The sequence below is a fragment of the Manis javanica genome, chromosome X (assembly GCF_040802235.1).
Source record: "Manis javanica isolate MJ-LG chromosome X, MJ_LKY, whole genome shotgun sequence".
Taxonomy (NCBI): domain Eukaryota; kingdom Metazoa; phylum Chordata; class Mammalia; order Pholidota; family Manidae; genus Manis; species Manis javanica.
The window spans coordinates 46,767,688-46,795,401 of NC_133174.1; the positions used below are offsets into that span (position 1 = coordinate 46,767,688).

General features: G+C 38.3%; 1 protein-coding gene across 2 annotated transcripts in view; it reads right to left on the reverse strand.

Moving 5' to 3' along the window:
- Positions 1 to 3,187: 3,187 nt before the first annotated feature.
- Positions 3,188 to 27,714, reverse strand: part of WNK3 (WNK lysine deficient protein kinase 3) — a 329,776-nt gene continuing 305,249 nt past the window's right edge. Inside the window, exons 22-23 of one of the 2 annotated variants that reach the window (XM_073227358.1) lie at positions 20,320 to 20,522; positions 3,188 to 10,300 (exon numbers count right to left, since the gene is read on the reverse strand). In XM_073227358.1, the coding sequence (XP_073083459.1) occupies positions 9,971 to 10,300; positions 20,320 to 20,522 (533 nt within the window). In that variant the 3' untranslated portion in view covers positions 3,188 to 9,970. The remainder of the gene's footprint in view (positions 10,301 to 20,319; positions 20,523 to 27,714) is intronic. The other variant, XM_037010755.2, reaches the window with a different exon arrangement.

Here is a 27,714-nt window from a genome sequence, read left to right on the forward strand (position 1 = left end):
AGCATAACTTGACAAGATTCTTTGCACTTGTAATTAGCATTCTGAGTCCTCTCAAATAAAATCAGGCAGTCAAATGAGGATTTGAGGAAGTTTTAACACTAGAAAATAATATCTGGTGCACAGTGACAAGGAGCTAGGGCAGTGATTCTCAAAGTATTGATTGGTCCCTGGACCAGCACATCACCATCACCTACAAAGTGTTAGAAATGTAAATTCTTGAGCCTTACCCCAGACCTCCAAGAGTCAGAAACTCTCAGCGTGGGGCCATAAATCTTTGGTTTAAGTGGTGTTAAAGGTAAACAAAGCTTGACATTAGCTTAAGCAATGAAAACAGATTTTTTCAGTAACTACTGCCAGTAGGGGAAAGAACTGAGCTCCATTCCCATTTGTGCAAAGGTGACCTAATGTTTTAAAGGGAGAAGAGGAAGTGGGGTTCAATAGTCAGGGAAATGAAAAATCACAAAGAGTTGGTCAGTGTAAATGCAATTAGGCCAGCTGTGTCTTTCAGCTGGCAATTTTCGAAGTAAGGATGCTATCCTCCCGCAGAGACTGGGAGACAGAGGCCCTAGCCTTTCTGAGGATTACATTCCAAAGGACTGGTCTTTGAGATGAACGAAGTTGTATGAGATACAAATACAGCTGACCCTTGAACAACAAGGGTTTGAACTGCTTGAGTCCACTTAAATGCAGATTTTTAAAAATATGTATACTGGAAACATTTTTTGAGATTTGTGACAATTTGAAAAAACATTTTCTTTTCTCTAGCTTTATTTTAAGAACAGGCTATATAATATATATAACAATATGTGTGTTAATCAACTATGTTACTGGTAAGGCTTCTGGTCAACAGTAGGCTGCTAGTAGTTAAATTTTGGGGGAATCGAGTCATACACAGATTTTTGACTGTGCAGGGGATCAGCGCCCCTAAACTCCATGTTGTTCAAGGGTCACCTGTATCTCTTAAAGGGACAGGGGAAGAATTCACAATTATAAGTTCTTTTTGGTCAAGGCTGTTAGTGCAGGGCTTCAAATAAGTGTTGTGTCAAGAGTTTTTGTAGGTCTCACCTCTAAGCGATTGCAGTGTACTCTCAAGTTTGAGAATCACTGCTCTGCTAGAGCTTTCCCTAAGGCCTAAGTAGAGACTGGTTAAACAAGAAGGTGCATTTATTGCAAGAAGGAATAAATTGACTCTCATAAGTTTTTCTGTGCCCATAACTTATTTCATTTATTCGTATCTGGGAGGAAATGGTGCCTACTTACATATGGTGGCCAATACTGGTGTACCCCTCTCCTTTTCTAAAAGAGAATTTTGATTGTAGTTAATCTAGTTATTTCTCTGCTGTTACATGTAAGATCTATTGGTGACAGTTAAGTTTATCAAAGGTTACATGATCAAGAGGAGTCATGTTTAGATTGTCACCACACTAGATGAAGAAGGGGTATGTCCTTGCCATGTCATTGCTTCTGGATGCAGTTGTGTGTGACTTGAAGTTGTCCATGGATTATGTTAGGTGTGGGTATCTTTGGAATTGTAGATATGGGGAAAATGGCATATGTGTTTATGGGTGATAAAGAGAGGACTATAGGTAAACATCTATTGTTTTGTTTCTCCAGCACCCTGTTTCTACCACCTTCTCTACCTTATCCTCATGGTTGCAGCAGGAGCCATCCTATATGTACCTTTCCCGAGAATTTGGGATTGAGCTGGAGGTGGAGAGAGGAAATATCCTGGCTGTGGTCAAGCACTACATTTATTTGTTCCTAAGGCCCACCTACATTATCCCTGGATTTTGTTAGACATCACCATCTTTATAATAAATTCCTATTTTTCTTAACCTTATTCAAACTGGGTTTCTATTACTTACACAAAAGAGTCTTAAACATGTATAGAACAGGAGAAACTTTATGCTGGACATAGGCCATAGAGAGGGTAGAGATAACAGAGGCCAAGGCCCTGAAAGCAGAAGATAGTAGATACCACAGAATAGTGGTTGAAAAGGTGTGCTTTGGAGCCAAGATTTGGGTTCCAATACCAGTTCAACTCTTTATTAGTTATTAGCTTTAACAAGTTACTTAGCCTCTGGATCCCTTACTGTATCTGTGAAATAGGGACTTACTAATTTATTCAACAGATTTATTTGGTACCAGGAATAAAGCGGGGCACCAGGAGAACACAGTTTTCAAGACAGTTAAGCTTAGAAGGGAGATGGCAATGATACCTCAGAAGCTTGTAAAGATTAAATGATGTAGTAAAATGCTTGGCATCATAACTGGCACAGTAAGCACCCAATAAGTATTAATTCTTATCATAAAGGGTGGGGAGAAACAGAGAGAGGTTGCATGGAGAGTTCACATTGGATTCAATCTTCTGACATCTTGTACTTAAGTAGTAACTGGTTCAGTTTCTGCAAGGGGCCCACTGAACTTTCTCTGTTGCCCACATCCTTGGGGCATGGTTGAGAGGCTATATAAGCTCTTATATTTATAGGAAATAATTCATTAGAAGGTCTAATGGGGTTACCGTATTGCATTTCTTGGACCCCCAACTGGCTAATAGCAGGAAAGTTATTTGATTAGTAAAGGAAACAATGACAGTGGTTTTCAATGCTAATTACATTAATATGTGTATGTAACATGCACATAATGTGCATACATAAAATAATTACAGAGTAATGTGTATGACTAGTGTTATCACCTGGGGAGCTTTTAAAACAATACTGATTTTAGGGATGGGACCCAGACACTAATTTAATTTTTAAATTGTGGTAAAATACATATAAAATTTACCATCTTACCCATTTTAAGTGTACAGCTGAGTAGTGTTAAGTATATTTACATTGTTGTGAAACCAAGACACTAATTTTTTAAAAAATGGCTTCCCAGGTGATTTTAATACCCAGACAGGTTTGAGAACTTCTGAGCTGGACTGGAGAAACCTTACAAAAACTGGTTAAATCCTGAAACTATTTCCTCCTCTTCAAGGGAACATGCATGCGAGCTATACCCTTCCAATTCTTCATCTATCCATCCCAAGGTCCTGCTCCTATCTGGACCACCATCTGTGCTCTACTTCTGCACTTCTGTCTTGAGCTCCTGTCATAAGACCCACCTTCTTTTCCCCAACTACTACTACAGCTGCTTCTAACTTTTTAATCATCTCATTCTTTTATCTAGTGGTGCTCATTACTAATGACACACTGTAAGTGGGTTGTCTATTGTCTTATCCCCCAGCTTACACTTTCACCTCTGAACCTTACTTTATTATGTATCATCTAGCATCTTTTGGGTCAATACCTAACCTTTGCTACCAACAGACCTCACATTGACTCATAGGTTGGGTTCAGTTTTGTCACCTGTCTCTGACTGTTTCATCTTCTCTTAAAGTAGTGCTATGGAAGGTCTCTTCAGTCGTTCTTACTATTACATGAGCAAACCTATGTGGCAAGCAGTGCTAAGCTCTTTGTATGCTTATTCATTTAGTCTCAAAACAACCCCACTAAGGCAATTATTGTTTTTACCAATAAGGAAATGGAAACTGAAAAGTTAAGCAGTCTTTCAGGTTCACAAACTAGAATACAAATCTGGGTCTGCTGGACTCCAAAAAGTATCTGTATTTAAACTATATAATAAGAATCAGGACCCATTTCTAAATCAGCCTGACTTCCCACATACATATTTAGTGTGAAAGTCACCAGAGATGTCTTACAATAAGCACAATTAGCAAATTAGGGACAAGGGTGGCTGCCTTTATACATCTCAATACAACCACCCCATTTCACAAATGAGAAAATGGAGGTTTGAGAGTGTGAATCAAGAAACCATGCTTGTTCCACTAGGTACCTTGTACCCTCTGTTTGGCGATGACCTAAGATAGAATGCCTCAGGGTTACTGGTCAATAAATCAAGTAATAGATTTTTGAAACACTTTAAACATTTTCATCTAATCTTGAAGATATCTGATAGGCCTTTTACTCTTCCTCCAGGGCTGTTTGCTTAAACATGCATGATTCTTCTACAAAAATTAATAAACAAGTGATCCGACCTCATTTGACAGTTTCCTAAGTCACTGCAGTATGGTATGTGGGAGGGAAATTTCCAAATGTACTTTTTTCTAGAGGTGAACTATAAACACTGTCAATACATAAAGAAATACTCCTTAATAAATTTGTACAAAGGGCTTATTTTGAATCCTTGCTTGTACCATAAACACACACTTCTACTCCTGAAATTGTGAAACAAGCATTGGAAATAACCTCATGAAAGATTATGTAAAAAGAGTACATATTAATCTTAAAAATCAGATGAAACCTATTATAAATATATTTTGATTATCTTTTATGCAGTACATCTGAGAATTAGTCCAGAGGTTTCTCCCTTGAGCTCTGAAGTCAGGCAGACATGGGTTTGGATCCAGGCTTCACATTTCCTAGCTATGTTACCTTGGCAAATTCTTTAATCACTCTGATCCTCAAATTTCCCTGTAAAGTAGAGATAGTAACAGACCGATCTTATAGGATATAGGATTGTTTTGTGAATTAAAAATATCATAGGTAAAATCCAAACTAACACAGCAGGTACTCAGTAAATCACAGTGACTATTATAATTAAGGCTCATTGACAAGTGTGGAGAATAGATCCAACTCAAAACAGAGGTCACACACAGCTTGCTTAGTTTGTTTAGTCAGCATCATCTATAGGACTAAATTTTTTAAATGTGCTAAATTACATTTGGTAAATAAAGAACCAGTTTCAGCCGGATAAAGAAATGTGCTAAATTACATTTGGTAAATAAAGAACATACTCATTTTAACACAGCCTTTATTTTCTGTTTCAAAACAAAATTCCAGAAAACAAAATGAAATACAATGGTTGGGTACAAAGGAAATAAAAATCACAGTTTCAAAGAACCAAAATCAAACAACTGCTTAAAGGCAGATCACTTGGTTTACCAAAAAAACAAAAACAAAAAACAAATAAACAAACAACAACAATAACAAAAAGTTAATGTCAGGAAGGATTAAAAATTAAGTTTAACAACATTCTATATAATGCTACATTCCCCAATTAAGAAAGGAGAGTTCACATTTACAACTAAATGTTAAATGTAGAGAAGTGGCTGAAATTCTGCATACTTCATAGTAAATTATGCATGAAAGTTTATTAATTGCATAAACTTCCTGAGTGGATCCCATGCTGCACTAGGTCTACATGCTTAATATTCATATCGAACAAATGACAGTTTTAAATGATTGAGCATGACAGACCTTGAACAACTGCACTTTCCAATCAGTCACATTTCTGCTGAAGGTATGTCTGGACCACAAACCTCAATCTGAAATCTTAAATTATAGCGGAAAAGAAATGCAACTTAAAAACTGGGAAGGACGACAAGCACACATTCAGGAGTTTATTTTACACTGGCACGATTTTTTCTCAAAAGCCCAGTTTTTCTCTTCCCTTCTTGCTTGACTTTTAGCCTTTTTGTTTGTTTTTTAATTAAAAGAGAACCTTCTAGAATGGAAGCTCTTTGTGCACTCTTCTGGCTATCTTGTTTGAAAATACCTTCGGTGTAACCTAGTTACTATCCCAGACTCCTGCCTATGTTGGCTGTCAAGGACCCTGACCAATGTTTGCATTTATCCTTCACATACAAAGACTCTTCCCAGGGTGACCTGAAAGCATCTGGCTCCATAAAAATTTAATACTAATTTCATTTCGAAGGATTTTATAAGTATGAGTGTCACCTTTTTACGTCTGGGTTATTATTTTTTTTAATTTGAATCCCAGAAATTACATTTACCAAATCAGTGGCCTTTGCTACTTCCCAACCCCTTTCTGGTTCATCTTCTAAATAAAGGGGGAAAAACAAGTCCCCAAAAACTACAGAATGAAAAATGAACAATCTATTCTAGAAAATGGCCTGCAAACCACCTCAAATAGCTCGATTTTCTGAATCAAACAGAATATTAAATAACTGAACCCCAAAGTGATGGCAAACATACCTCAGGAATGTACTTTTGAATGAAGCCTGAAATACAGTATTTACTAACATTAAATATGCTGTAGTGTTACACACAGTAAACATGTGAAATAAGGAACATGTAGTTTACAAACATTAGCTGAGTCTTCTGGGAAAACAAAGGAATGCATCATTTTCATCACTCAGGAAAGACAGCAAAGAGTTAATGGCTCCAATTAACTGTAGAGATTGATGGTTACCACCAAGGACAATTCAGATAAAGAATACAGTCATTTTAAGGTAACAAAATACTGTGAATACTTAGCAGTATGCTAATATGCTGAATGACAGACTACTGTAGGATTTGTTGAATATTTCATTGTAGTAGTTAAAGCAATTTCAACCCATAACCCTTTAGGCACACAGATGAGAAATGCATCTCTAATAAAAGATACAAAGTTACAGGCACTGGACTAATTTAGGTTACTTTCTTAAAGTTTGTTTACAAATAAATCCTACAACTAAGCCCTATATTGCCACCAGCTGTATTTATTTCTCTGCTCTCCATTCCCAAAAAGCTTATTTTGCAGAGGCACATGGCTCTTGTCACTTAAAACACAGATTGGTGGCAAAGTGATGGTCCTTCTCATCTCAAACTCAGTTAGCATTGGGATGAGGAGGAAGGTCAGATTTATAACCTGAAAGAATACTGAGAATCAAGGCAAAAAATCAAGTTTCACAGTCAGTGTTTACTTGTGCACCCCAAAACAGCACTAAAAACGAGGTAGATAAATAAAAGTAATTGGACCAGGATTAAATCTGGGGTTCTAAAATGATACATCCCATCATTCTGTACAAAACACTCCACACTCAATCCAGAAATCACAGCGGAAAAGTGCCTTTTAAACTTTCACAGATAATTTTGCTGTCGGACCATTAGAATTCATGCTTGATATAAAACTGACAAGGATGAAAAACAGAATGAATATTTGTTATATTACAACAAATTACCTTAAATAGAGATTCAAGACTGCTACAAATATACATAGGATTATTTTCATTAGATTTACACCAATACTGGTTTCATATTCTTATGATGTTACACCCAACTTCACAAACATAGCAGCACATACTTCATGATGAAATGCTCACATTGCCACATACAGAGATACAGTACTATTCATTAGACTTGCACTTTGAGAAGTATATATGGTGGTTGGATATACAGACTACCCCCCAAATAAACTTTACAAGCAGGATGGTTTAGTACAATCTCTCTCTTCCGTAAGAAGGAAAATGAAAAGGACAGGTTTGTGTATTTTTTGGGAAATGGCTAGAAGGCCCTTACTATATAGTAGGCTCTTTGTTAAGTAAGAAGGGAATTTCTGAGCTTTGCCTCAAGAATTATTTATTTCTGGGGAGGAAAAGTACCTCAGCAAGGATGAAAACAGCACTATTATATGAGTTAGCAAAATCATGAAATAATGTAAAACCCCTAGGTAGAAAACTAGCCAATATTTACAGTCAGTCACTATTATTTGAATCAAATATTTAATGGGAAAAAATAAATAAAAAGCCACAGTGATGTGAATAACACTGCTTTCTTCATTTCTGCACACTCACCTTTTTCTGTATTTTTAAATTTACACGTTACATATACATATTGTATATATAACTTATGTTAACCCAACTACTGCAGTCAGCATGGAGGCAGCAGTATACTATTCACCATCTTCAAACTTTAGAAGAATATTTTTCTTTCCAGCAAAAAATCTGAAAAGATTCTAAATATTACAAGGCACTGCAAAAGTCTGCAGGCAAACAGATGATGAATTATACATAAAACAGAGATAGTGGCAAAATGTGGGACATAGGACAGAGCAGCCATTAATAAATGTAATTGTGCATGTCATCCATGGGGCTTTATTCATCCGGGGATACACTGTTTAAAAGGATTGCCACTAGAGCACAAGGGATCTTAAGACCTGCAATATTTTCACTTCAGAGGTTGTTAAGTCTCAATGTAATTATACAAAGTCAACTTTTATAATGAAACACGAGCAGTTTTAAAGAATTATGGATTTCAGGTGCATTGTTTCTGTACACATGGGAAACACTGCAATGCAAGCATGTGTCTTACACTAACATCCTAAAAGCACTGCAATTTGCAAACCAATACTGTAGAAAAAATTTGAAGAATCTGTACATAAGATTTAGAAAGACTCATCTAAAACAGAGTACGTTTTATTAAAAAAAAACTGTGGCTTTTATCAACAGCAGTTCTCAAAAATGCTGCCCTAGATGCCCCAAATGATAGCAACAGAATCTTTGCAATGGTGAGTGTGAGCCTCAGGTAAGCAATATAAGATGTATTTTTTGAAAAAGGGTACTGAATGTTGCAAAGTAGACTGTGCAAAAAAAAAATACATACATATATATATATATATATCCATTAAGTTTTTCTCATTACCTGGCAAGCTCATGGGGTAAAGTTTTAGCACAATAAGGAGGAAAATCTGTTAACAGAAATGTTGGGTGATAATTTGGAATGTTTACCAGTAGACAGAACTCATTATTAGGTAAATGTGTACCAGAAACAACCTTGAAATCTTCAGAGGGGAAAGTGGGTATTTTTACCATGTATATGTAGTAGTTGATAAACCCCATTTAAGAATTCTATTTGGGTTTCACAGACTGAGCATTAGATAACTCTGTGACCAGCCTTTTAAGATTATTACAGTTAACCTTTTTGAAAACCGAAGTGTATATTTTGACATTGCCTCCCCTCCTCCAAAGACTGAATAAAACCCAGTAAAGTGCAATTTGACAGTGATGTCTCTCAGATTCTAAAGAGGCTGCCAAAATAATCTAAGTTCCAAAACCATCTAAGATGCTATAGATATTAACAAGAAATTATAATGGCTAAAAAAAATGGTAATGCAAAAACAAAGTTGAGGGCAACTTAAATAGTATCCTTCGAGGGTCTACTATCTCACTGCAGGACAGTGTATACCCCACCCCACATCACTCAGAAGCCTGTAAAGCCAGTGTTTCATGTATAAGTCTCAAAAAACCTGCAAAACCTGTGTCAAGTAAATTTCACTTCAGAAGAATGGACAGAGGTGTAACTTGAATGCTCTTAGTTAGGAATACAAAGATTCCCCCAAAATGAGATTCATGTCAGTTGCAGTATACCCCTTGCAAAAGAATGCAAGCCAAACCAATGCCTCTCAGATGCTCAAAAACAATGTATTGTGCACATGAGAAACAAGGAGATAGCTGCTTTGAATTACTATCGAAATCCCAAAGCAGCTACAGTACCTGCAGAATCAAGGAACTGTTACAGTTCTGTTTTTTTCCTTTCTCTCCGCCTCAGCTAAAACAAGGCTTCACTCCTACTGCTGTGACGGGAAGAAAGTCACATTAAAAATGGCTTATGGTCTACATTGGTTGACAAAGTTACTCTAATTTTATATACCAAAATGCTTCCTGCAGTAAGTTACTCTGCCTTCTGTGAATGGTAAATCTAAGATAAATGTGTGAAGAATCCCATAAGATTCAGGCTGTTGGAGGGTCTCACTTTCGTTCATGTTTGAGGAATATCAATGTAAATAGTATTTATACATTCTAAATAAAAGTATCATCAAGCTGCACATAGCAGCAGTAAAAAATGGGGCCTTCTTAGCAATTCACGGAAGGTGTCCTGGAAATGGTAATGCTCAAGCTGAGCTTATTAAAGCATTCTGAAGAGTATTTTTAAAAAATCAAGTATCAAAGAGGATAGATTTGAAGTGAAAAACATTTCTGTATGCAGTATTCTATGTACAAACTGCACAGTTCAACAGAATGATGAGCTATATCAAATACCACATTGGAATAACAACAAAATACAGTGGAAAGTCAACTCAAATGAGGGAAAATATGGCAGAACCCAAGAAGAACTTTAATGTCTTAGGCGTCCTGAAAATTATTCTGAAAAAAATGTCCCTTTTCTTCATCATCTACTCTGATTCATTTGGGACCAGGTGGAATTGTGGATGGATTCTGCATTGAGGAAGCTGGAAACACCTGAAAATTCATCCCTGGCTGGAATGGTCCCCCAGATTGGGTAGGAATTACTATAGACTGTTGTGGTGTTCCTGAAATTCCTACCCACTGTACTGGATACGCTGGACCCCCCACAGCATTAAACTGAGAAACATGGGACATTCCATATGATGATAATGGCCCAGGAAATGAAGGGAGTGAGAGTCCTTGTGGCAAGGAGGTTGGGACAGCTCCATGTATTTGGGACAGAGAAGAAATCCATGTTGATGTGTATCCCATAGTAGATGTAGTATTCTAACAAAAAGAAAAATAAAAACAAAAGATCAGTTTATTTGGTAGACGCTTTTCAAAATTGGTAACACACAGCACCACTAAGCAAGTTAATAATGAGACAAGTATTCAACACAGATGCAAATTACTCCAAGACCCTGCTAAATCTCTGTTCACAGTTTAGTGTCTCCTTTCCTCATGATAGCACTATTCTTCTATTTTTATTTCCTTCTGCCAGTCTCAAGCGTTCTCTCATTCAGCACCACAGACAATAGCCAATCTTACTACATAATTATTTGGACACAGAAGAGCATGATTTACTGTGGCACAGAGGAAAGAGCCTGGCATATAGTAGGTGCCCAATAAATGTCACCTCATTACCCTCTTCTACTCAATATCTTAAAGTCTGACATTCCTGTTATATTTTTGGAAATTTAAACTTAAGACATTTATGTTTTCTGGCAGTATTGAGAAAATATATTCCTGCGTAACTTTTCTTTTCATCTCACATTGTAATTATGCATATGTACACAGATTACTGAAATCTTATGCACATGGGAATGATAAGTCTAATGGAAGTTAATAATTCTCCCCTTAAAGAAGAGCTTGGTATCAGTCTCAAATGCTTCATTCTTCTAAATTGATGGTCAAGCTCAAACCCTTTCAACTAAACTTTCAATTAAAGTTTTAAACTGAAGTTAAGATAAAGGTTTTTAGCTTGACTCTAGAATGAAGGACACTCTCTTTTGAGGTGAAAAACCAGTTTACTTAAGAGTTTAGCCATCCTTTCTTCATATCAGTGTTTCTGCTCTGTTTAAATGATATTAAATTTAATATTTCTGAATCAATACAGCACATATAGTATTATCACATTTTTATAAAGTATTTCCATGTATCCATATACAGATATAGAAAGATACTTGAAATAATGTTCATGTAAAGTTAGTGACAATTATTTCTGGGTGGTGGATTTGAAGGTGGTATTTTAAAATTTGTACTTTTCTGCATTGATTAAATTCTATAATGAACATTATTATTTTACAAACAATAACAGTGCTATTTTTATTTTTAAAAAACTCAATTAGAAGAGGACTTGTCATACTTAGTCTTCTCTTGGACATTTCAAAGGCATCTCAAATTCATATGACAAAACTAAACATGATATTTCCTCTACCAAAAAACAGTGCCTGCTTATGTTTCCCATCTTGGTGATTGTTACACTGGAATGACAGGCAATTATACCAGCCTAAAACCTAGCCTTGAGACCTCCCCTCTGTCATACACCATTCCAGATCTAAATCCAGTCCATTTTTTCTCTTAAACACTTTCAGGAATCTGTTCACTTCTCTTCATCCCAACTTCTCTTTATCTGGAATACTATGCCTAACTCTTAATTGGTTTACCAATGTCTACCCTAACCCCCAGTAATCCTTTCTTCTTGCCTCAAGTCTCAGTGATCTTTTCAAAAAGCAAATTTGATCATGTCAATAACTCTATGGCTTCAATGGCCATCCATCTTTCTCAAAATAAAGATGAAGTTACCTATATCACCACTTTTAAGACCCTACCTACCTCCTTAGATTCGCGGTGCACCAACTCCTCTCTGCTCTTTTCAGTCAGCCAGACTGTCCTACTTTCAGTCCCTTCATGCCCTTTCATCATACAGGGCTTTTGTGTATGCTGTTCTTTCTTTCTGGAATCATATTCCTTCCCCTTTTACCTAGTTAACACCTATTCATCCTTCAGATCTCTGCTCAATCATCATTTTCTCAAGGAATCTTTCCTTGATTTCCCTTTCCTAGGTCAAATTTCCCTTACTGTATGGTGTCCTATATCTTTCGATTGTGGTTCTTATTACAGCTGCAATTTTATATTTATTTATAGAAGTCTGCTCATGTCCAACTGTCTCACCAGAGTATAAGTTCCATGAGAACAGGGAAGATGCTTGTTTTGTTCATCAAACCCAGTGCCTAGCATAGGGCTTGGTACAGAGTAAAGGGTCTGGCACATAATTGTGACATAATTTTCAAGTAAGGCTACAGACCAGTAACTACAAGAACATTAGATAGTGAGATGGCTCTCAACACAGAGATATAATCAAGTGAACCTAAAAATAAAACATAGTTATCACATACAGGGTACTACTATACGCCAGGCACTTTATAAGTATTACTTCATTTAATCCTCATAGCAATCCTGCAAGGCAGATAGCTATTATCCCTGTTTTAAAGACATGAAAACTGAGGCACAAATGACTTGTCTAAAGTCATGCAACAGTAAATGACTGAGCTGACACTGGAATAAGTCTGTTTAAATACCTTCACCACTTTTATTACTTCATTTTCTATTCATTCTTCCTCCAAACATTCTTCATTTTATTGCAATAAAGCATCCCCTACTAGTCAAAAAAAGCCTCCATTCACACTGTACTCAGAGGACCTCTCATTGGCAGTACAAATGCATTTATGTCTTGCAATTTGTCTCTAAAGGCTTCCCAATTTTACAATAATTTGGTGCCAGGAGCAAATAAATACAGAGTGCCAAAGCAATTACACTGCTTACTAGTTTGACAAATCTAGGATTCTGAAAATTTTAAATGATAACATCAAATGTATTTTCAGGCTTTCTTTACCAAGCTATATGTAATGACTATATATATATACACATACATGTACACAAACACACACACAGACATATCTCCTTCAATTATGAAAGTTCAGATGCTAAGTCCTGATTCACATTTTAATAGATTTATTCATTTCAAAAAAAATACTTAACTTAAAAAACTCAAACACAGTAAAGTAAAAAGTAAAATAAGGCTCAAATTCCAACACCCAGCATATTGTTATGGCTTTTCCTATTTCTGTGCATATATAAATATATCTAATGTGGACAATATTACATAAATACTATATATACTCTTCTATAAGCTTGCCTTCTTCCCACTCTGGAATTCACTGTGGATTATCTTCCTGTATGTCAATTACATGTACCCCTAAGGCCATATGCAATTAACTAGGACTCCATAAACTGAAGACTCCTTTTATATATTCTAGCTTAAAGAGCTTTAAAACCATTTTTCATACCGAACAGTAAGATAACTTATTGGCTGTAATAATACTGATTTATGATAGTTTTTCCTCAAAATCCAAACTCTTCTTGCACCATAGATTCGAATTAACCCTCATTTCAAATGCTTTCTTTTTTGAAACTTTTGTTTTCAGGTATAATAGTCTAAAACAATAGTCAGCAATCTGCAACCTGCCACCTCTCTTTGCAAATCAAGCTTTTGTTTTTTTTAGTATAACACTATTTGTTTGTTATTTTTATTTTATTTTATTATTTTATTTTGGTATCAATAATCTACAATTACAGAAAGAACATTATGTTTACTAGGTTCCCCCCTTCAACAAGTCCACCCCACATACCCCTTAACAGTCACTGTCCATCTGCGAAGTAAGATGCGGTAAAATCACTACTTGTCTTCTCTGTGATGCACAGCCCTCCCCGTGCCCTCCACACACTATGCATAAGAATCGTAATGCGCTCCTTCTTTTTCCCCGCCCTTATCACTCCCTTCTCACCCATCCTCCATAGTCCCTTTCCCTTTGGTAACTATTAGTCCATTCTTGGGTACTGTGATGCTGCTGCTGTTTTGTTCCTTCAGTTTTCCTTTGTTCTTATACTCCACATATGAGTGAAATCATTTGGTACTTGTCTTTCTCCCCATGGCTTATTTCACTGAGCATAATACCCTCTAGCTCCATCCATGTTGTTGCAAATGGTAGGATCTGTTTTTTTCTTATAGCTGAGTAATATTCCATTGTGTATATCTACCACATCTTCTTTATCCATTCATCTACTGATGGACATTTAGGTTGCTTCCATATCTTGACTATTGTAAATAGTGCAGCAATAAACATAGGGGTGCATCTGTCTTTTTCAAAGTGGAGTGATGCATTCTTAGGGTAAATTCCTAGAAGTGGAATTCCTGGGTGAAACGGTATTTCTATTTTGAGCATTCTGAGGAAACTCCATACTGCTTTCCACAATGGTTGAACTAATTTACATTCCCACAGCAATGTAGGAGGGTTCCCTTTTGTCCAAACCTTCACCAACATTTGTTGTTGTTTGTCTTTTCGATGATGGCGATCCTTACTGGTGTGAGGTGATATCTCACTGTGGTTTTAATTTGCATTTCTCTGATGATCAGCGATGTGGAGCATCTTTTCATGTGCTTGCGGGCCATCTGGATTTCCTCTTTAGAGAACTGTCTATTCAGCTCCTCTGCCCATTTTTTAATTGGATTATTTGCTTTTCGTTTGTTGAGGTGTGTGAGCTCTTTATATATTTTGGATGTCAATCCTTTATCGGATCTGTCATTTATGAATATGTTCTCCAATAATGTAGGATACCTTTTTGTTCTTCAGATGGTATCTTTTGCTGTACAGAAGCTTTGTAGCTTGATATAGTCCCACTTGTTCATTTATGCCTTTGTTTCCCATGCCCAGGGAGATATGTTCATGAAGAAGTCACTCATGTTTATGCCTAAGAGATTTCTGCCTATGTTTTTTTCTAAGAGTTTAATGGTTTCATGACTTACATTAACGTCTTTGATCCATTTGGAGTTTACTTTTGTGTATGGGGTTAGACAGTAATCCAGTATCATTCTCTTACATGTAGCTGTCCAGTTTTGACAGAACTATCTGTTGAAGAGACTGTCATTTCCCCATTGATTGTCCATGGCTCCTTTATCATATATTAATTGGCCATATATGTTTGGGTTAATGTCTAGCGTCTCTATTCTGTTCCACTAGTCTGTGACTCTGTTCTTGTGCTAGTACCAAATTGTCTTGATTACTGTGGCTTTGTAGTAGAGCTTGAAGTTGGGAAGCAAGATCCTCCCCCCACTGTATTCTTCCTTCTCAGGATTGCTTTGGCTATACGGGGTCATTGGCGGTTCCACATGAATTTTTGAACTATTTGTTCCAATTCCTTGAAGAATGCTGTTGGTAATTTGATAGGGATTGCAACAAATCTGAATATTGCTTTGGGTAGGATGGCCATTTTGACTATATTAATTCTTCCCAGCCAGGAGCATGGGATGAGTTTCCATTTGTTAGTGACATTTTTAATTTCTCTTCAGAGTGTCTTGTAGTTTTCAGGGTATAGGTCTTTCACTTCCTTGGTTAGGTTTATTCCTAGGTATTTTATTCTTTTTGATGCTATTGTGAATGGAATTATTTTACTGATTTCTCTTTCTATTAATTCATTGTTAGTGTATAGGAAAGCTACAGATTTCTGTGTGTTAATTTTGTATCCTTCAACTTTGCTGAATTCCGATACTAGTTCTAGTAGTCTTGCAGTGGAGTCTTTAGGGTTTTTTTATGTACAATATCATGTCATCTGCAAATAGTGACAGTTTGACTTCTTCTTTACCAATCTGGATTCCTTGTATTTCTTTGTTTTGTCTCATTGCCATGGCTAGGACCTCCAGTACAACGTTGAATAACAGTGGGGAGAGTAGACATCCCTGTTTTGTTCCCGAGTTCAGAGGAAAAGCTTTCAGTCTCACACTGTTCAGTATGATGTTAGCTGTGGGTTTATTATATATGACCTTTACTATCTTGAGGTACTTCCCCTCTATGCCCATTTTGTTGAGAGTTTTTATCATGAACGGATGTTGAATTTTGTCGAATGCTTTTTCACCATCTATGGAGACGATCACGTGGTTTTTGTCCTTTTTGTTGATGTGGTGGATAATGTTGATGGATTTTCGAATGTTGTACCATCCCTGTATCCCTGGATGAATCCCACGTGATCATGGTGTATGATCATTTTAATGTATTATTGAATTCGGTTTGCTAGTATTTTGTTGAGTATTTTTGCATCTATGTTCATCAGGGATATTGGTCTGTAGTTTTCTTTTTTTGGTGGGGTCTTTGCCTGGTTTTGATATTAGGGTGATGTTGGCGTCATAGAATGAGTTTGGGAGTATTCCCTCCTCTTCTATTTTTTGGAAAACTTTAAGGAGAATAGGTATTATGTCTTCTCTGTATGTCTGGTAAAATTCCGAGGTAAATCCATCTGCCCGTGGGTTTTGTTCTTGGGTAGTTTTTTGATTACTGATTCAATTTCGTTGCTGGTAATTGGTCTGTTTAGATTTTCTCTTTCTTTCTGGGTCAGTCTTGGAAGGTTGTATTTTTCTAGGAAGTTGTCCATTTCTTCTAGGTTTTCCAGCTTGTTAGCATGTAGGTTTTCATAGTACTCTCTAATAATTCTTTGTATTTCTAGAGGGTATGTCATGGTTTTTCCTTTCTCGTTTCTGATTCTGTTGATGTGTGTTGACTCTCTTTTTCTATTAATAAGTCTGGCTAGAGGCTTATCAATTATATTTCCTCTCTCGAAGAACCAGCTCTAGGTTTCATTGATTTTTTCCATTGTTTTATTCTTCTCAATTTTATTTATTTCTCCTCTGATCTTTATTATGTCCTCCGTCTGCTGACCTTAGGCCTCATTTGTTCTTCTTTTTGCAATTTCTATAATTGTGACATTAGACTATTCATTTGGGATTGTTTTTCCTACTTTAAATATGCCTGGATTGCTATATACTTTCCTCCTAAAACTGCTTTTGCTACGCCCCACAGAAGTTGGGGCTTTGTGTTGTTGTTGTCATTTGTTTCCACATATTGCTGGATCTCCATTTTAATTTGGTCGTAGATCTATTGATTATTTAGGAGTATGTTGTTAAGCCTCCATATGTTTGTGAACCTTTTTGCTTTCTTTGTACAACTTATTTGTAGTTTTATGCCATTGTGGTCTGAAAAGTTGGTTGGTAGGATTTCAATCCTTTGGAATGTACTGAGGCTCTTTTTGTGGCCTAGTATGTTGTCTATTCTGGAGAATTTTCCATGTGCACTTGAGAAGAATGTGTATCCTGTTGCTTTTGGATGTAGAGTTGTATAGATGTCTATTAGGTCCATCTGTTCTAGTGTGTTGTTCAGTGCCTCTGTGTCCTTACTTATTTTCTGTCTGGTGGATCTGTCCTTTGGAGTGAGTGGTGTGTTGAAATCTCCCAAAATGAATGCATTGCATTCTATTTCCTCCTTTAATTCTGTTAGTATTTGTTTCACATATATTGGTGCTCCTGTATTGGGTGCATATATGTTCATAATGGTTATATCCCCTTGTTGGACTGACCCCTTTATCATTATGTAATGTCTTTCTTTATCTCTTGTTACTTTATTTATTTTGAAGTCTATTTTGTCTGATACTAGTAATGCAACACCTGCTTTTTTTCTCTCTGTTGTTTGCTTGTAATATCTTTCTCCATCCCTTGACTTTTAATCTGTGCATGTCTTTGGGTTTGAGGTGAGCCTCTTGTAAGCAGCATATAGATGGGTCTAGCTTTTTTATCCATTCTATTACTCTGTGCATTTTGATTGGTGCATTCAGTCCATTTACATTTAGGGTGATTATTGAAAGATATGTTCTTATTGCCATTCCAGGCTTTAGATTCGTGGTTACCAAAGGTTCAAGGTTAGCTTGTTTACTACCTTACTGTATGACTTAACTCGCTTATTGAGGTGTTATAAACACAGTCTGATGATTATTTCTTTCCCTTCTTTTCCTCCTCCTCCATTCTTCATCCGTTGGGTATTTTGTTCTGTGCTCTTTTTAGGAGTGCTCCCATCTAGAGCAGTCCATGTAAAATACCCTGTACAGGTGGTTTGTGGGAGGCAAATTCCCTCAACTATTGCTGGTCAGGGAACTGTTTAATCCCTCCTTCATACTTAAATGATAATCATGCTGGATACAGTATCCTTGGTTCAAGGCCCTTCTGTTTCATTGCATTAAATATATCATGCCATTCTCTTCTGGCCGGTAAGGTTTCTGTTGAGAAGCCTGATGATAGCCTGATGGGTTTTCCTTTGTAGGTGACTTTTTTTCTCTCTCTGGATGCCTTTAATACTCTGTCCTTGTCCTTGATCTTTGCCATTTTAATTATTATGTATCTTGCTGTAGTCATCTTTGGGTCCTGTCTCTCAAGAGTTCTGTGTGCCTCTGTAGTCTGAGCAACTATTTCCTCCCCCAGTCTGGGGAAGTGCCCAGCAATGATTTCTTCAAAGATACTTTCTATCCCTTTTTCTCTCTCTTCTTCCTCTGGTACCCCTATAATGCGGATATTATTCCTTTTGGATTGGTCACAAAGTTCTCTTAATATTGTTTCATTCCTGGAGATCCTTTTATCTCTCTGTGTCAGCTTCTATGCATTCCTGTTCTCTGGTTTCTATTCCATCAATGGCCTCTTGCATCTTATCCATTCTGCTTGTGAATCCTTCCAGAGTTTGTTTCACTTCTGTAATGTCCTTCCAGATGTCTGTAATCTCCCTCCAGACTTTATCCCTTAGCTCTTGCATATTTCTCTGCAGCTCTGTCAGCATGTTTATGATTTTTATTTTGAAGTCTTTTTCAGGGAGACCGGTGAGGTCTGCCTCTGCAGATCCTTTCTCACGTGTTGTTTGAACTATCTTGTGCTGGACTAAATTTTATTGCCTTTTCATGGTGATAGCAGTGGCTGTAGGCAGGTTGCAGGTGTGTCAGCTGGGAGAAGAAAGTACTTTCCTGCTTGCTGGATGCCTTGCCTTTCTCCGCTGCCTGTGACAGTTACCCGCACTCCTGGAGTAGCCACTGGGTTAGTCCCCTAAGCAGCTGTGGGCGGGGTCTCTATCAGAGCAGCACAGAGCCCTGCGGGGAGTGGCAGGCACACCAGCTGTGCTCCTCCGTGCTGGAGGCACCACTGTCGGGCACCTGTGTGGCAGCAGTGGCCTTTGGGTCTGGCCTCGGCGGCTGTGAATTGGGCTGGGTTTCTGGTCGGCTGCTGGGAGCATGCCTGCTCTCTCTGGCTCTGCTGCAGGTGCGCGTGGGCCTCCATCGGGCTCCCCTGGCTTCACTGCCGCCAGTGCGCGCAAGCCGTGCCTGGGCTGTTCAGTTGCGCAGCTGCGGGCTCGCACAAGCCTCTCCTTGTCCCATCTGGTGCTGCTGACACAAGGATCTGCTCCCGGTCCCTTCCAGCGGTGCCGTCCCCAGAACACGCTGCCACTCTCCCGCTACTTGGCCAGTGTGTCGGGGTCTGTGCCAGTTGGAGGAACGACTGGCAGGCTGCTTAGTGCTGTGAGGGCCTTCAGAGCTGCACTGCCTCCCAGGGGATTAGGGGGCCTACATTTCCCCGGGATCCCAGCTGTTGGCTATATGTGCTGGGACAACTTTGTCCAGCTATGGGATCCCTGCCTCTTTAAGACTTGCAGAAAGCACTCGCTCTTTTTTGTCTCAGGGGTGCCGCTTGCAGGGACCTGCCCACAGGTTTTGCTTTTCCGTTTCTCTAATATGCAGCACCCGGTGTCTGCTGTTCCGGGTGCGTATTTCAAGAGCTGGTTGTTTAGCAGTCCTGGGCTTTCACTCCCTCCCCGTTCCGACTCCTTTCTTCCTCCCGGGTTCTGGGGTAGAGGAGCGTTCAGGTCCCGCCCGGCCATGGCTTGTATCTTACCCACTTCATGTGATGTTGAATTCACACAGATGTAGATATATCCTGGCTGTTGTACTGCATCCACTGGTGTCTCTTTTAGGAATAGTAGTATGTATTGTATTTTCATAAATATATATGTTTTGGGGAGGAGATTTCCTCTGAACTACTCACACCGCAATGTTCTCGTGATCCTCTCGCAATTAAGTTTTAATGGAACAAAACCTCACCGATTTGTTTGTGTATTGTCTACTGCTGCTGTTGCACTACAGTGACAGTTTAGTAGTCACAACCACATGGCTTGAAAATACTTACTAACTGATCCCTTACCAGAAAAAGTTTGCTGACCTCTGGTCTAAAAGATAATTTGTTCAAAGTTGTAGTGAATCTAGACTAGGACAAAAATCTTGTGTTGTCAAGTCACACTGTTTTCCCATAGTGACTGACCATAGGCCTAAATTTATCCATTTTTATGGTTTCAGTTTTCAGAAATAAGGAAGACTGTGTATAAACCACTTACTTCATATGTTCTGTTCCAGTTGTCTGTCTCTTGTTTGTGTTGACTCTGTTTAAGTTGGTTTAAACTTGGCTTAATAAGAGAATTTCCGACTGTTTCCTTTGTCCAGTCATCCACCAGTTTGTGTAGGTCATCTGTGAACATCCCTTTTTTACTAGCTGGAGATTGCTGGCATGATGCTGCATTAGTCTCTACACACAATGGATCTATAAGGAAAAACACAGAAATCATGAAAAGATATTAAACTGATAAATACTCTTCTCTGGCCAACAATACAGTTGACAGAACTACATATGGGGTACAGATAGGGTAACCGTACACTCTAGTTTATATTAGATAGTCCCAGTTTAGAATTATTTTCCTGGAGTTACTATTAATGATATCCCTTCCATTCTCAAAAGTTTCCTCTTGTTTACATGGCAAATTATATGGTGACCTTAGGTATAAATAAAACATAATAAATAGAGTCTCTAAAAAAATTAATATCAACCTTAATAGTCTCATCAGTTTCTTTAGACAGAGACTTAAAAGAGTTAAAAAAGAATCACAGAAATATACAGATTCAGTGCAATCCCTACCAAAATACTGACAGTACTCTACAACAAACTGGAACAAATAGTTCTAAAATTCATATGGAACCACAAAAGACCCTGAATAGCCACGGCAATCCTGTGAAGGAGGAATAAAGCAGGGGGAATTATACTCCCCAACTTCAAGCTCTACTACAAAGCCACAGTAATCAAGACAATTTGGTACTGGCACAAGAACAGACCCATAGACCAACAGAACAGAATAGAGAGCCCAGATATTAACCCAAGCATATATGGTCATTTAATATACAATAAAAGAGCCATGGATATACAATGGGGAAATGACAGCCCGTTCACCAACTTGTGTTGGCAAAACTGGATAGCTACATGCAAGAGAATGAAACTGGATTACTGTCTAACTCCATACACGAAGGTAAACACAAAATGGATCAAAGACCTGAATGTAAGTCATGAAACCATAAAATTCATAGAAGAAAACATAGGAAAAACTCTCTTGAATATAAATATGGGCAACTTTTAAATGTACATATCTCCCCAGGCAAGGAAACAAAAGCAAAAATGATCAAGTGGTACTATATCAAACTAAAAAGTTTCTGTACAGCAAAGGACAGCATCAGTAGAACAAAAAGGCATCCCTACAGAATGGGAGAATATATTCATAAATGACATATCAGACAAGGGGTTGACATCCAAAGTATGTTAAGAGGTCACATGCCTCAGCAACCAAGAAGCAAATAACCCGATTAAAAAATGGGCAGGGGATCTGAACAGACACTTCTCCAAAGAAGAAATTCGATGGCCAACAGACACATGAAAAGATGTTCCACATTGCTAGTCATTAGAGAAATGCAGATTAAAACCACGATGAGATATCACATCACACCAATGAGGATGGCAAGCATTGAAAAGACTAAGAGCAACAAATGCTGGTGAGGATGTGGAGAAAGGGGAACCCTCTTACACTGCTGTTGGGAATGTAAATTAATTCAACCATTGTGGAAAGCAGTATGGAGGTTCCTCAAAATACTAAAAATAGAAATAACATTTGACCCAGGAATTCCATTGCTAGGAATTTACCCAAAGAAATCAAGTTCTCTGATTCAAAAAGACATATGCGGGGCAGAGCCAAGATGGTGGTGTGAGTAGAGCAGTGGAAATCTCCTCCCAAAACCACATATATCTATGAAAATATAACAAAGACAACTCTTCCTAAAATAGAGACAAGAGGACACAGGACAACATACAGACCACATCAACACCTGCGAGAACCCAGTGCCTTGCAAAGGGGGCAAGACGCAAACCTCGGCTTGGTGGGTCCCTAGCGCACCTCCCCCCACCTACCGGTGGGAGGAGAGAGGTCTGAGTCGGAGGGAGAACGAGCCCAGGAATGCTGAACACCCAGCCCCAGCCATCTGGACCAGAGTGTACAGTGCAAGCGCGGAGCCCTGGATACTAGGGAAACAGGGTAGAAAGAATGGTGACCGGGTACCGGAGGCCGGCGCCGGAGGACAAAAGAAAAGTGAGCGGCCATCTTTTTTTTTTTTTTTTTACCTATTGTTTTGTTGTGTTGAGTGCTTTCTGGAAGTCTTCAAGGGACAGGGACCCCAATACGAGGGAAACAGGGCAGCAAGACCAGCGAGCGGGTACTGGAGGCCAGCGCCGGAGAAAAAAAGTAAAGCGAGTGGCCATTTTCTGTTGTTGTTGTTGGTTTGTTGTTTTCTTTTGGCTAGCGCATTTTGGAAGTCTTAAAGGGATAGGGACCGCAATACCAGGGAAAAAGGGCAGCAAGACCAGTGAGCGGGTGCCCGAGGCTGGCACCAGAGAATAAAAAAAAGCGAGCGGCCAATTTTTTTTTTTTTTTTTGTGGTCGTTGTTTTGTTTTAGTGAGTGCTTTTTGGAAGTCTTAAAGGGGTAGGGTGGGACACTGAGTCCAGAGGTAGGGAATCCGGGGATCTCTGGGCACTTGAATCCCTTTAGCTGCAGGGAACATGGAGGCCCTCTACAGAGATAAATAGCATCCCAGCTGCTCACCCTCCAATGGAACTCCACCAATTTGGAGCAGTGGACAAACCAGGCAACGCCCACAGCAACAGTGGAGATAAACTCCATAGCAGCTGGGCAGGAAGCAGAAGCCCTGTCTGCATGCAGCTACCCAGCACAAGCCAATAGAGGTTGCTATTCTCCCAGGAGAGGAAGGCCACAAACCAACAAGTAAGGGAGTTCTTTCAGCCGTCACTCATCCCAGCTCTGCAAACTATTCCTATCACCATGAAAAGCCAAAATTACAGGCAAACCAAGATCACAGAGACACCAGAGAAGGAGACAGACGAAACCAGTCTTCCTGACAAATAATTCAAAATAAAAATCATAAACATGCTGACAGAGATGCAGAGAAATACACAAGAGAAATGGGATGAAGTCCAGATGGAGATCACAGATGCCAGAAAGGAGACCACAGAAATGAAACAAACTCTGGAAGGATTTATAAGCAGAATGGATAAGATGCAAGAGGCCATTGATGGAACTGAAACCAGAGAACAGGAATGCATAGAAGCTGACATAGAGAGAGATAAAAGGATCTACAGGAATGAAACAATATTAAGAGAAGTGTGTGACCAATATGAAAGGAACAATTTCTGTATTATAGGGGTACCAGAAGAAGAAGAGAGAGGAAAAGGGATGGAAAGTATCTTGGAAGAAATAATTGCTGAAAACTTCCCCAAACTGGGGGAGGAAATAATCGAACAGACCATGGAAATACACAGAACCCCCAACAGAAAGGATCCAAGGAGGACAACACCAAGACACATAATAAAATGGCAAAGATCAAGGACAAGGAAAGAGTTTTGAAGGCAGCTAGAGAGAAAAAAGTCACCTACAAAGGAAAACCCAACAGGCTAACATCAGACATCTCGACAGAAACCCTACAGGCCAGAAGAGAATGGCATGATATATTTAATGCAATGAAACAGAAGGGCCTTGAACCAAGGATACTGTATCCAGCATGACTATAATTTAAATATGATGGCGGGATTAAACAATTCCCAGACAAGCAAAAGCTAAGGGAATTAGCTTCCCACAAACCACCTCTACAGGGCATCTTACAGGGACTGCTCTAGATGGGAGCACTCCTAGATAGAGCACAGAACAAAACACCCAACATATGAAGAATGGAGGAGGAGGAATAAGAAGGAAGAAAAGAAAAGAATCTCCAGACAGTGTATATAACAGCTCAATAAGTGAACTATGTTAGGCGGTAAGATACTAAAGAGGCTAACCTTGAACCTTTGGTAACCACGAATTTAAAGCCTGCAATGGCAATAAGTACATATCTTTCAATAGTCACCCTAAATGTGAATGGACTGAATGCACCAAACCAAAGACACACAGTAAGAGAATGTATAAAAAAGCAAGACCCATCTATATGCTGCTTACAAGAAACTCACGTCAAAACCAAACATGTGTACAGACTAAAAGCAAGGGACAGAAAAACATATTTCAGCCAAACAACAGCAAGAAGAAAGCAGGGGTTGCAGTACTAATATCAGACAAAATAGACTTCAAAACAAAGAAAGTAACAAGCGATAAAGAAGGACACTACATAATGATAAAGGGCTCAGTCCAACAAGAGGATATAACCATTCTAAATATATATGCACCCAACACAGGAGCACCAGCATATGTGAAACAAATACTAACAGAATTAAAGGGGGAAATAGACTGCAATGCATTCATTTTAGGAGACTTCTACACACCACTCACCCCAAAGGATAGATCCACCTGGCAGAAAATAAGTAAGGACACGGGAGCACTGAACAACACAGTAGAGCAGATGGACCTAATAGATATTTACAGAACTCTACATCCAAAAGTAACAGGATTTACATTTTTCTCAAGTGCACATAGGACATTCTCCAGAACAGACCACATACTAGGCCACAAAAAGAGCCTCAGCAAAATCCAAAATATTGAAATTTTACCAACCAATTTTTCAGACCACAAAGGTATAAAAGTAGAAATAAATTGTACAAAGAAAGCAAAAAGGCTCACAAACACATGTTGGCTGAACAACATGCTCATAAATAATCAAAGAATCAAAGAACAAATAAAAATAGAGATCAAGGAATATATAGAAACATATGACAACAACAACACAAAGCCCCAACTTCTGTGGGACGCAGCGAAAGCAGTCCGAAGAGGAAAGTATATAGAGACCCAGGCACACTTGAAGAAGGAAGAACAATCCCAAATGACTAGTCTAACATCACAATTATCGAAATTGGAAAAAGAAGAGCAAATGAGGCCTAAAGTCAGCAGAAGACGGACATAATAAAGATCAGAGAAGAAATAAAGAAAATTGAGAAGAATAAAACAGGAGCAAAAGTCAATGAAACCAAGAGCTGGTTCTTTGAAAAAATAAACAAAAGAGATTAGCCTCTAGTCAAACTTATTAAGACAAAAAGAGAATCAACACAAATCAACAGAATCAGAAATGAGAATGGAAAAATCACAACAGACTCCACAGAAATACAAAGAATTATTAAAGACTACTATGAAAACCTATATGTGAACAAGCTGGAAAAACAGAAGAAATGGACAACTTCCTAGAAAAATACAACCTTCCAAGACTGACCAGGGAAGAAACACAAAAGTTAAACCAATTACGAGCAAATAAATTGTATTGGTAATTAAAAAACTACCCAAGAACAAAGCACCTGGGTTGGACGGATTTACCTCGGAATTTTATCAGACACACAGAGAAGACATAATACCCATTCTCCTTAAAGTTTTCCAAAAAATAGAAGAGGAGGGTATACTCCCAAACTCATTCTATGAAGCCAACATCACCCTAATACCAAAATCAGGCAAAGACCCCACCAAAAAATAAAATTACACAACAATATCCCTGATGAGCATAGATGCAAAAATACTCAAAAACTATTAGCACACAGAACTCAAAAATACATCAAGAGGATCATACACCATGACCAAGTGGGATTCATCCCAGGGATGCAAGGATGGTGCAACATTTGAAAATCCATTAACATCATCCACCGCATCAACAAAAAGATAGACAAAAACCACATGATCATCTACATAGATGCTGAAAAAGCACTCGCCAAAATTCAACATTCATTCATGAGAAAAACTCTCAGCAAAATGGGAACAGAGGGCAAGTACCTCAACATAATAAAGGCCACATATTATAAAACCACAGTCAACAGTATACTGAACAGCGAGAAGCTGAAAGCTTTTCCTCCTAGATAGGGAAATAGACCGGGCTGCCCACTCTCCCCACTGCTATTTAACATAGTATGAGAGGTCCTAGCCATGGCAATCGGACAAAACAAAGAAATACAAGGAATACAGGTTGCTAAAGAAGAAGTTAAACTGTCACTATTTGTAGATGACATGATATTGTACATAAAAAACCTTAAATACTCCACCCCAAAACTACTAGAACTGATATCAGAATACAGCAAAGTAGCAGGATACAAATTAACACACAGAAATCTGTGGCTTTCCTATACACTAACAATGAACCAATAGAATGAGAAATCAGAAAAACAACTCCATTCACAATTGCATCAAAAACAATAAAATACCTAGGAATAAATCTAACCAAAGAAGTGAAAGACCTATACTCTAAAAACTACAAGTCACTCTTAAGAGAAATTAAAGGGGACACTAACAAATGGAAACACATCCCATGCTCATGGCTAGGAAGAATCAATATTGTCAAAATGGCCATCCTGCCCAAAGCAATATACAGATTTGATGCAATCCCTATCAAACTACCAGCAACATTCTTCAATGAACTGGAACAAATAATTCAAAAGTTCATATGGAAACACCAAAGACTCCAAATAGCCAAAGCAATCCTGAGAAAGAAGAATAAAGTGTGTGTGGGATATCACTTCCCAACTTCAAGCTCTACTACAAAGCCATAGTAATCAAGACAATTTGGTACGGGCACAAGAACAGACCCACAGACCAGTGGAACAGAATAGAGACTCCAGATACTAACCCAAACATATATCGCCAATTAATATATGATAAAGGAGCCATGGACATACAATGGGGAAATGACAGTCTCTTCAACAGATGGTACTGGTAAAACTGGACAGCTACATGTAAGAGAATGGAACTGGATCACTGTCTCACCCCATACCCAAAAGTAAATTCAAAATGGAACAAATACCTGAATGTAAGATATGAAACCATTAAACTCTTGGAAAAAAACATAGGCAAGAACCTCTTAGACATAAACATGAGTGACCTCTTCTTGAACATATCTCCCCGGGCAAGGATAACAAAAGCAAAAATGAACAAGTGGGACTCTATTAAGCTGAAAAAGTTCTGTACAGCAAAGGACACCATCAATATAACAAAAAAGAACCCTACAGTATGGGAGAATATATTTGTAAATGACAGCTCCGATAAAGGCTTGACGTCCAAAATATATAAAGAGCTCACACGCCTCAACAAACAAAAATCAAATAACCAAATTAATAAATGGGCAGAGGAACTGAACAGACAGTTCTGCAAACAGGAAATACACATGGCCAACAGACACATGAAAAGATGCTCCACATCACTAATTATCAGAGAAATGCAAATAATAACTACAATGAGGTATCACCTCACACCAGTAAGGATGCGTGCCATCCAAAAGACAAACAACAACAAATGTTGGCGAGGCTGTGGAGAAAGGGGAATCCTCATACACTGCTGGCAGGAATGTAAATTAGTTCAACCATTGTGGAAAGCAGTATGGAGGTTCATCAAAATACTCAAAACAGACTTATCATTTGACCCAGGAATTCCACTCCTAGGAATTTACCCT